General features: G+C 32.2%; 2 protein-coding genes across 9 annotated transcripts; both read right to left on the bottom strand.

Annotated features, from left to right (window-relative positions):
• Positions 1 to 455: 455 nt before the first annotated feature.
• On the bottom strand, positions 456 to 4,632 carry LOC120090023 (nucleotide-sugar uncharacterized transporter 2). Of its 4 annotated transcripts, none has more exons than XM_039047504.1 (7): positions 4,375 to 4,632; positions 3,879 to 4,057; positions 3,551 to 3,759; positions 2,969 to 3,062; positions 2,715 to 2,881; positions 2,447 to 2,617; positions 456 to 858 (listed from the first exon to the last, which is right to left on the bottom strand). In XM_039047504.1, the coding sequence occupies exons 1-7, from the start codon at positions 4,451 to 4,453 to the stop codon at positions 597 to 599; spliced, it is 1,161 nt and encodes a 386-aa protein (XP_038903432.1). In that variant the 5' UTR covers positions 4,454 to 4,632; the 3' UTR covers positions 456 to 596. The 4 variants fall into 4 exon arrangements, with proteins under 4 accessions (XP_038903432.1, XP_038903433.1, XP_038903434.1 ...); XM_039047505.1 differs by having other exon boundaries at positions 3,879 to 4,030; XM_039047506.1 differs by lacking the exon at positions 4,375 to 4,632 and adding an exon at positions 4,122 to 4,327 and having other exon boundaries at positions 3,879 to 4,030.
• Positions 4,633 to 6,045: 1,413 nt separating this feature from the next.
• Positions 6,046 to 9,905, bottom strand: LOC120089841 (coiled-coil domain-containing protein 22). Of its 5 annotated transcripts, none has more exons than XM_039047249.1 (6): positions 9,515 to 9,905; positions 8,438 to 8,878; positions 8,036 to 8,232; positions 7,742 to 7,888; positions 6,690 to 6,914; positions 6,046 to 6,489 (listed from the first exon to the last, which is right to left on the bottom strand). In XM_039047249.1, exons 1-6 carry the CDS (start codon positions 9,776 to 9,778, stop codon positions 6,234 to 6,236), a joined length of 1,530 nt encoding a protein of 509 aa, XP_038903177.1. In that variant the 5' UTR covers positions 9,779 to 9,905; the 3' UTR covers positions 6,046 to 6,233. The 5 variants fall into 5 exon arrangements, with proteins under 5 accessions (XP_038903177.1, XP_038903178.1, XP_038903180.1 ...); XM_039047250.1 differs by having other exon boundaries at positions 6,046 to 6,486; positions 9,515 to 9,904; XM_039047252.1 differs by having other exon boundaries at positions 8,438 to 8,907; positions 9,515 to 9,653.
• Between the last annotated feature and the right edge of the window lie 627 nt (positions 9,906 to 10,532).

Below are 10,532 nucleotides of genomic sequence, written 5' to 3'. Positions count from 1 at the left end.
ATTAAATATATATATATATATATATATATATAAAAGCTTAAAGTTGAGGGGGGCTTGAGTCCCCTAGATCTATACTAAATCTGTCGAATTAGCAGATATAATATAGTGCAAAAGAATTGGTAATATAACAAAATTTAGATAAACTCTTGGAGTCTATTTATGATAGACTATATCGTTAATATGAGTCATCATTGATAGGATTCTATCCGCAATAGAGTCTATAATCGATAGATTCTATTGTATTTGCAATTCTTAGTCCTAAAAATTTCTACTCAAAGATGAAATAAAATGAAATTTGAAATTAAATCATATTATATAATATTCACATATCCAACCTTCTAACATTGCAATTCTTATCGTTAGTTAATAGTTTTTTTGTGTGCTTTTCCCATTTGGAATTTACATGGCAACATTTGTTTTGTATATATATACACACACAACAAACCATTTAGAAATGTTTCAAAAGGAATAGTATGCATATCTCTATAAAATTGTTATCAGTATTATAGGAAGAAATTAGATATTTTCTACCTCAATTTACCATTAAAAAAAAAACTATAGAACTCATATGGTAGCTCAGATGGTTCATTCAATCTCTATACAGCAACATCAGAATTTTGTACATCTGACTTTGGAGCATCTTCTACAATACTGTTTTCGGGTTTCGGTATCGCCTGCTTGTTGTCAAGTTGTTGCTGCAGATTAAGGGATGTATAAGCAGACATTCCGCCGAGAGCTGTAACCGCTCCGCAAATGCTCACGAACCCGGGATCGGACCCGAAAACAAAATAGCTTCCGAGTAGAATCACACAAGTCTTGAACTGTCCCAGAACAACATGAGATGTTGCAGAGGTTGCACTGCACAAAATTGAACAACAAAACTGCTAAGGAAGTAAGAACATTATTTACCATATGGATTAGCCTTTCAAAATAATGATATGGTATGTTTATTAGACAAATTCTGGTGATATGGTACAGTGGACAAATGATTAAACAGAGTAGTGACACAGTGTTTATATAAAAGAGTTTTTACACGATCTATTGAAAAGAGAGTATATTGCACGGGACATGTTATTCATCTATATGTCATATTGTGCTAAACCAAATGACATTTATCTAATATGTATACCACATTATTATAAATATCAAGAATAGTTACTACATACACCAATATTCGAAGTCTAAACCATGGAATCAAAAGTTTTCAGGATCCGTTCGATAACTATTTTATGTTTTGTTTTTGAAAACTAAACACTATTTTCTGGTATGTAATCTACTTTTTAGGAGTGTTTTGGAAAACCAAACCAAATTTTGAAAATTAAAAAAAAGTAAACCCCATTTGATAATTATTTAGGCTTTATGTGGTAATCATTTTGTTTTTGGTTTTTTGTTCAAAAAATTATACTTGTTTCCTCTCAATTTCTTTTAATGGTATTCGTTTTTTCCAAATAAAAAAGTTAATCTTTTAATAAAAGTCAAAAACAAAAAGAAGTTTTTAAAAACCACTATTTTTTAGTTTTCAAAACTTGGTTTAGCTTTTAATAACATGAGTAGAAAGTAGATAACAAAGTAAAGAAACCTAGAGGCAGAAAAAGTGTTTATAAGCTTAATTTTAAAAAACAAAAAACCAAATGGTTGCCCAAATGAGCCTTGGTTTTTAGTTTTTGAAAATTAAGTTTCTAAATATAACTCTTATGTCATATTATTCTACTATTGTGTTTTCAAAAACTAAGCCAAAATTTGAAAATTAAACCTTGTTTTTGTTTTCAGAATTTGATTAGAAATTCCAATATTTGTTTAACAAAGCTAAAAATCATAATTGATAAATTTAAAGAAAACAAACAAAAAAACTAAGACTCTCTTTGGTAACTATTTGACTTATAAATTTAAAGAAAACAAACAAAAAACTAAGACTCTCTTTGGTAACTATTTGACTTTTGGTTTTTTGTTTTTAAAAATTAAGCCTACAGACATTGCTTATACTTCCAAATTTCTTCATTTGATATTTGTTTTTTTACCGATGATTTAAAAAACTAAGCCAAAATTTGAAAACTAAAACAAGTAGCTTTAAAAAACTTGTTCTTGTTTTTGGAATTTGACTAAGAATTCAGCTATTATACTAAAGAAAAATGCAAATCATTGTAAGAAATGGAGAAAATAGGAAACTAGAATCGCAAACAAAGGTCGTAGTATTAAAAAACCTGTTTTCCGTTTTAGAATATGATTAAAAATTCAAATGTTTAATTAGGAAAGACAAAAACGAAGGTAAAGAAGTTGTAAGAAAACAACAATTTTCAAACCTAAAACCAAATACCAAATCGTTATCAAACGAAACCAAACAGATTAATCGAGCAATACAAAAAGAACAAAAAAAGGGTAAAGAAAAACAAACTAATATGAAAAAAAGGAGGGTAAAAAGTATATTTGTTATGAGTTATAGTCTCACCCAAGTGCCAAAGCTCCGGACCATTGCAAGAGAAAACCAAGAAGAGCTGATATCAAAATAGCAGTTGAACTGCTAAGATCCCAATTAAAGGATAAAACTCCTGGTGGATCCAGCCAAGGCATGAGAGCAAGTAAGAAAAATATTGTAATTGGAGTAGTTTTCCACATCAACCTAACACACCACAAGTTTAACTGCATTGTGAAAAACAGGTCTCCTCATCTTTCCTCAATGGGACACAATCAATTAGAAACTAACAACAAGAGCTTACGCTAACGCGGTCCAACTCGCTTGTTGTTGAAGATTCGACCACAGAATTTTGTTTATGGCACTTGGGATTATCCAAGCGATTGCGATCAAAGCACCGAATACGTTGAACTCTAAATCCGTTACGGTCGCAATCGCCACGCCAACGGAGACAACAGACAAAGCCAATACCTACATGAACATAAACATGACTGAAAAACACATTATGAGAAGTAACAAAACTCTCTTCAGACAGATATTTCTTTGTTTTGTTGGGACCTTTTTATAAGAAATGGTTTTCTTGAAGAGAATGAACTCTGAAAATACAATGGTGGGAGTTACTGCAATTTTAGCCATCTGGTAGAATCCAACACTGCACATTGAATTCAAAAGTAAGAAAACAACATAACCCCTCCCCTCTTGATGTTTTAAAAGGCTAAAGATGGTCTCGAGGTTTTTTCTTTCGAAAAAACGAGGTGTAAACCTCTAAACATGATTGTCATATAAAAGTGTAGAAGAAAGAAATTCATCCCTTCACTTGATAAAAAAATTCTGTTATCATTGATAGGATTGATTTATACTATAAGTAGTAACGGTTCAAATTCTCACTATTATTTTTATAACCACTAGACGAGGCATAAAGATTTTAAACCTTGATACGTTTTCAAAGACGTAAACCTCTTTTATGAGAGGTGTAAGCCTCTTAAATTTCGAGGTTAAAAGTTAGAGTCTTGCTTCGAGGCGAGCCTTAAGGTGTAAGTCTAAATAGCTTTTTTAAAACATTGCCCCCCCTGCCCCCCGGCTCGATTGACGACTCACTACGAAAGACGAGGGAAAGGAAAAAGAATCCGAGTGGAAAACCTGTTATGCTTTAGACTTGTGTTGGCAAGACCTGAAGCAAAAGCCATGACAACGCCTAAGGCAAAAAGAGAGGAGAAGGGAGTGGTTTTGGTAGGAGGAGAAACAGGAAGCAAAGAAAGTGCCTTGAAAATTGCTAGTAGAAACCAAGCAATAGTGTAATGGATTGATGTGAGAAATATTGGGAAGTTAAATCCAACTCTTCCCATCACCTACAAAACAAAAAAGAGTACACACCTGAAAATAGGCCTAAAAAAACACAAACACACAAATGTAAATAGTTTCTTCCATTTCCAAACAGAAACCAAACACAATGTTAAACATTTCTTACTAATTTGTTTGCCATTATAATTCCAACAGCAACCATGAAATTGAATGTCATTGCAACAACAGGCCCGCAATATCGTTGCTGTTGGCGTTTCGCCCCATCCGACATTCGTAGTTCATTATAAAGCGAACCTCTAATTTCCTCGAGCGCTCGGCCTGTGGATTTATAGAGTATGAGAACTTCTGTTCATGAAAAACATAGATAACAACACCAATGATCAATAAGAAACAGCCAAGGATCTCATAACTTTCACTACATTCAATACATGAATCTGCATTAATATAATCCCCAGTTCCAGATGTCAACAACAACAAGATGCAAAACTATGGAATCCCCAAATTCAAACCAATGAATTTGGATTTGAAAACCGCAATGCAATTGACAAGAACAAAAGAAAACAAGAGGGAAAAAAAAAACACAACCCCAGATGCCAGAAATCAAAGAATGAACTAAATAAAGAGGATTAAAAAGAAAAGAAAAAGGTTATAAATAAAATCACCTGCTTCACCTGCATCGCTGTCTTTTCTTTTGATAAACTTTCTTGAATCTCTTCCAAACAAAGAATCAAGAAACCCCATTTCTGTGTAAACAGAGTTATGTTGAAATCACACATCAATGGAAGAAATGGAGCAGCAAAAATGATGGAATGGCAATCTCTTGTAATAAAAGAAAGAGACCCTTAAAAAGAAAAGTTTATTTTGATGGATGATTGAGGAAATTCACCCAATAAAAGGAATACAAACAAGCAAGAAATGAAATGATTTGGTTATATTTTTGCTTTCATTGTGGTTGATTATATGGTTATATTATGATGGTAGGGTCCAATGGCAGATGCCACTTGGCAGGTTTTGAGAGGTCCACGTGTAAAGCGCTGGTCACAGGTGGGGTTACAAAATCAGAACCGACATTGGTTGTTTACGGAGAAGTTAAGGTTTGATGAATTCTATATAATGGAGAGAATAGGTCAATTTCCTAAACATTCAAACCATACTACTTGTCTTGTCATTAATGTGAAAACTTTGGGTTTTTCTTTTTGCCTATAGTACAAAAATTGAGAGGATAAATTCCAACCGTCTAACCATTTGATCTGGAGTATACGTCTTGTGTCAATTGAATTATGTTCACGTTAACAAAAATATGCAAATGTTATCTTGTGCAGACTACTACTCTAATACTAAATTAAATGATGACTCTTTAATAGTTATTGACTAAATGATTATAAGCCAAACTTGAATTAAGTTTAATGTTGATTGATTTGTACTCTTTTCTTTGAGTTTAAGGGTTCAAATTTCTGTACTCTACTTGTCTTACTAAAAATGATGATACGATATATATGTTGGACAAATATAGATCAATTCGAACATAATTCTATAGATAAAGTATTAATTACCATCACAAAAGTCAACGAACAATTCTTCACCTAAGCAATTGTTGAAGGAAAAATTATTTGTGTATTGGACAAATATTGATCGATTTGACCGAGAATCAACATTTTGTTCAATAGACATATTATTTAGGTACTTTTGATAACTATTTGAGCTCCATTTAACAATCCTTTCATTTTTTGTTTTTTGATTTTGAAATTTTAGCCGATAAACATTAATTTTGCATATGTGCTTATTGACTTTGTTAGCTACATTTTTTTTTTTTGCCAAATTTTAAAACAAAAGAAAGTTGTATCCATTTAATAACTAATTGGTTTTTAGTTTTAAAAAATTGTATTTGTTCTCCATCGACTTCTTAACCATAGTTTTCATTTTTTTAGGTAAACATTTGAATTTTTTTGTTAAATTCTAAAGACAAAAATAAGTTTTTAAAAATTACTTGTTTTAGTTTTCCAACATTGCTTAGATTTAAATTGGATCTTAATTTATAGAAATGTAATAGTCAAAGATTAAGAAGTAATATTTTTCTTTTTAAACAAATTATCTAGTAAAAAAGTTTTTCTACAAAAAGTAAAAACTTAATCCATTGATCATTATGGAACTTGGAAAGATTCTTGTGGTAGAAGATGCATCAAAATCCTAAGGGATGGAAGAGACTTAAAACTCCCTTAACCACCAAAGTTCCAGTTGAGTATGTAACTTGTAAATCAAGGAATCCCCTACCATAAAAATGATGATGCTAGCTTCCATTTCAATACACAACTAAAATCACAATAAAAATCCAGAAGTAGAAGCCTTATTTCACAAGGCATCACATTCCAACTAATTAATGAACAACCACTTTAGTAGTAGCAGATGGATGTCATTTGTATTGTATTATTTTCTCCTTTACAATAGTATTTAATTGCTGCAAAAAGCATGATGAATGATTTACACTAAACAAAAAAATTTCCAGAAAATATTCTACACTTGGTCAATGGGTTTTTTTATAGCAAAGATGTTGCTCTAGGTAACTATTTTCCCTCCTGATAGCATCCAGATCAGCTTGTAATTTGGTAAAATTCAAACTTCGGGATGCTGAGGCTGCTATCTTCTTCTCGTATTCTGCAGTTTCTCTTCTTAGTCTATCCGTAGAGAGGATTTTGTTCGAGATCTCGCCGAAGTTCTCATGGATACTAGTCAAAAGCTTGTGTGCTTGCTTGCCTATGCCATCTTTTTTTGCTTCCCTGCTTAGACATGAATCAGTTCAGCTAGTTTTCTCAGCGAGATAAAAACTCGATTTTTCTTTTTCGGGTAGAGAATGAAATGTAAACGAGGGAAAAGAAAGTGGGACGTTAATACTACATCATTGTCAACCAATTGATTAAGACAATTTTAATCAATGATGCAACAGTTCTGTTTCATTTCCACCTCGCTTTGTGGTGCATACCTGAAAACTAGCTCATCCACAACTGCGTAGGTTCTATGGAGGCGTTCTTGAATGTTGTTACTTTCTAGCTGAAGCTCTCTAGTTTCTTTGAGGATTCGATCAATGTCGGCATCTTGTTTCCGGCTGTTTTTTGTGATCTCCTTTACTCTATTGATATAGGATCGTCTCGGTAATTGTTTGGGCTGCTTCTTAATATCTGTAGCGAGATTAGAATTCTCTTCCTCCCTGAAGAATGGATAAGAATATTTGAGGAAGAATCAATATGGTTTGACATAAGCAAGATATGGTAATTGACCAACTAGAAATTCTATGTTGCATATCATGATTGGGAAAAAAAGATCAAGTTGCAGTAGAAAATACATAATCAGTCATATTTTAACCAAAATAAAATACATTAAACGATGTCAAGGTTGGAAAAGAAAACATGAATTGAATTTTGAATATTAATGCCGACATAACACACAATAGATCCCTATAAACTCTCCACAAAAGTACAGATTACTCTTTATTAACAGTTACATTAATGTTCATATGCCGACAAACCCACCTATCCGAAAAGGAGAAGACCTAATTATGATATCACTTTATATAAAGACAGGTTGATACTGATTTTCAAAACCTAGCTTGCTCAAGAAACCACTAATAAATAATGATTAAGATTTAACATAAGGGATTGATAATTGACAGTAAGTTCCGGATGATTTTTGATAAAAATGTAAACCAATCAAGTATTTCCTCTAAGGATTAGTGCTTTCAAGTACTTTTAATTTTATAAAATCACTTTTGTCGATGTAATAAAATACCATAAAAATTTGGGAAAGTAAATTTTAATTAGCTAGAAATACTTTTCACTCTTCAAAAGTAAAGCAAAACTTGTTTTAGAACTAAGACGCTGGAGGATATCTTCAAATAACTTCTTAATCTAAAACATATGTTTAATGTGACAGTAGTCCATTTTGAAAAATTATTACTAGAAATACTGAGAATATTTCAGAGATTTCAGTAAGGATTCCTTTTCACTTCCTATTTAACATTCAAAAGAAGTAGCATACCGCCTCCTGATTTCCGACTCAATGAGCTTCTTTTCCGATTCAAACTCCCTCAATTTTTGCAGCTTTTCTTGAGCCTTTGGATTACTTGCGCATAGTGAATCTTGTAGACTTTGCCTTTTATTTTCTAAAAGCTCCCTCTCTGCATCCCTGTAGAGTTAGATGATAAAGAAAAACTAAATGAGATCTACATCTTTGTATTAGGACTTAATTCCTACATGAATTTGCTTTTGTGAATGAATAATGCAAAAGCAGTATAAAAGTTAATCCAGCCATCAAACTAAAATGATGTCCCACCACTGTGACTTCATTGCACGAAGATTCAGGTTTCTAGAGTTTATTTGCTCCTCCAGTTGCTGAAGATGGAATTCAATCGACTGATTTTCATCGAATACAATTCTGGTCACTGCCTTCAACCTTTCCAACTCCACTTGAAGATGCTCTAATTCAGACGCCTTCGAAGTGACCTCTTCCAAAGGTCTGATCTCTTGATCCTGAACTTTCTCAGGCTCAGTTCTCATTTCAAACAAGAATATATGTAGAAGATATAATATATTTTTATATCATCTGATCTAATACCTTTATTCCAAGGGCTGACCATTTATTTATTCACTTATATACCCAGTTGATGTCTAAATTTAGACTTACACAACAACAGATTTTAATAATTGTTTCAAGTTAGGAGGCATAAGTACTTACTTCACAGGTCTTCTCAGTGTAAGAACCAACTTCATGTCTATTATTCCCCTGCAGTGCAACCGATTCATTTCCAGAAACCTCAGACTGATCCTTGGGAGCATTAACAAGGTTATCGGCCATAGCTGCTTCACCCAAGCTTTGTTGGACGAGACATAAATCAGAGAATCTACCAACGATGGAATTTGACGATTTTGTCTCTTCAGAAATAATATTAAGATCAGCACGTTTGTTCTCAACCTTCTGATGGGTAAAAACAGAATCATCAGTATTGACCTTGTCTGATGGGTCCTCCACATAGTAGCATTTGGAAGTGTCGGCTTTCGTTTCTTTTCTACCATCACCATCTTCCAAAACCTTAGACTTTCCATCTGAAGCTTCAGGAAGCCTCTCCACCAAGAATCTTATCAACTTATACAAGTCCTCTTCAGATGGATACAAGAACTGTTGTAAGCAACACATGTAATCTGGTTCTAAGTTCAATTCCAAAAATGTATTAAGCTCAGAATCAACAACAGATGGATATCAAAAACAAATACCTTAGCCCCATTCAACAACTATTTAAAAATTAAGCTTATAAACATTACTTCCAGGTACAGTTTTCTTGCTTTATCATCTACTTTTAAAACCATTTTCAAAAACCATGCCAAAATTAGAAAACTAAAAACCCTAGTTTGTAAAACTTGATTTGGTTCTTGAAATCCTAATGTGTTTATACGATAGGTGAATAGCTTACAACAAGAGAGAAAACAAGCATAATTGAACCAAAAACAAAACAATTATCAAATGGGGTGCCTTTAACTTTTGCTAATAATGTCCAAGAGGTACAAAAGAAATACAAACGTTAGATTATAAATTTATCAATCTCCTTTTGAGCACAGTCTATTTAGTTCCTAGACTTGGAGAAGTTTCGAGTAGTCCTACAACTTTAGGCTATACTATTATCACCATTAACAGAGATAGAATGCTAACATGGCATGTCAACCAAAATCAGAGCTGAGTAAATAGGCAGAGTTAAATGAACCAAATATAAACAACATTAGAACTAGTTAGTCAAAAAAAAGGGAAGTATGGGCAGACCTTATGGAAGCTCATATCTCCAATGAAACCCAGATCCTTAATAGCGGAAGCGATTTCAGAACATATCTTGAATTGATCGGCGACAGAATCCGGCAGAGAAATGGAGAAGGGGATTTTAGTTTGGAGATGAATTCGATTCAAAACTTGAGCACAGATCGAGAACAAGAGCGGAGGAGTTAAGTTCCGAATCGAGGAAATGTCTGGAGGGATTGAAACACCCGATTTTTGGAGGGAGTTCAGAAGAATTTCCTGAGATTCCTCCATAGCTCCGATTGTAATTTTTTTCAGTTTTCCTCTTCGCTCTCAGACTTCTAGTTCTTTTGCCTTCAGAAATCAACCACGGGGAAAATTGATTCCTTTTTTTTAGGTCCAAATCTGAAGAAATGTTTGAAATGGAATAACGTAGGTGAAAGAAAATAAAATAAAGGTTAAATATCAATTTAAACTCTAAATTAATAATTAGATCAATTTAAATTTCGAATTTCGGAGGTTATATCAATTTAAATCTCAAATTAATAATTATATTACTTTCATAAGTGTATCAATTTAAAGCTCACATTATATTTTAATTGTATCAATTTAAAGTCTCCATTATGTTTTAATGGGATATATGTTCATGATTTAACTCGATACAACTCTCAGAATTTAAAATTTAAATTGATACAAATCTAAAGTTTAGGAATGTAAATTAATATTTGTCCTAAAATTAAAATAATAAGATTGATATTGCCCGAATGTTTAAAAAAGAAATTAAAAACAAATGTTATCATAGATTATGAAATATATTTATCAATTTTGTATTTTCTACGTCTCAATTTTTATTTAATTAGTTGAAATTAAGTGTAATGTGTAGATTCTACCATGAGAATAGCTTACTTGATATTGCTTTTGTACTTAGTTTAAAGTTAGAGGTTAGATTTTCTTACCCTACATATTATTTATTTATTTTTAAATAAATAAATAAAGTAGATGAGAAAGTAAAATAAATCCTTTAAAAGAAAAATAAAACAAAAATGAA

Source organism: Benincasa hispida, chromosome 11, assembly GCF_009727055.1.
Source record: "Benincasa hispida cultivar B227 chromosome 11, ASM972705v1, whole genome shotgun sequence".
Classification (NCBI taxonomy): Eukaryota; Viridiplantae; Streptophyta; class Magnoliopsida; order Cucurbitales; family Cucurbitaceae; genus Benincasa; species Benincasa hispida.
The sequence above is the reverse complement of the archived record's forward strand: the minus strand, read 5'-3'. Positions and strand labels throughout refer to the sequence as shown.

Excerpts from the sequence above, each read along its gene's own strand:
- LOC120090023 (XM_039047504.1), bottom strand. The coding sequence starts at position 4,453 with ATGGGGTTTCTTGATTCTTTGTTTGGAAGAGATTCAAGAAAGTTTATC. Across the intron at positions 3,760-3,878 it reads TTATAATGGCAAACAAATTA|GTGATGGGAAGAGTTGGATT; the intron begins GTAAGAAATGTT and ends TTTGTTTTGTAG. Across the intron at positions 859-2,446 it reads TCCGGAGCTTTGGCACTTGG|TGCAACCTCTGCAACATCTC; the intron begins GTGAGACTATAA and ends AATTTTGTGCAG.
- LOC120089841 (XM_039047249.1), bottom strand. The coding sequence starts at position 9,778 with ATGGAGGAATCTCAGGAAATTCTTCTGAACTCCCTCCAAAAATCGGGT. Across the intron at positions 8,233-8,437 it reads ACACTGAGAAGACCTGTGAA|GATCAAGAGATCAGACCTTT; the intron begins GTAAGTACTTAT and ends GAGAAAGTTCAG. Across the intron at positions 7,889-8,035 it reads CGTGCAATGAAGTCACAGTG|GGATGCAGAGAGGGAGCTTT; the intron begins GTGGGACATCAT and ends CTAACTCTACAG.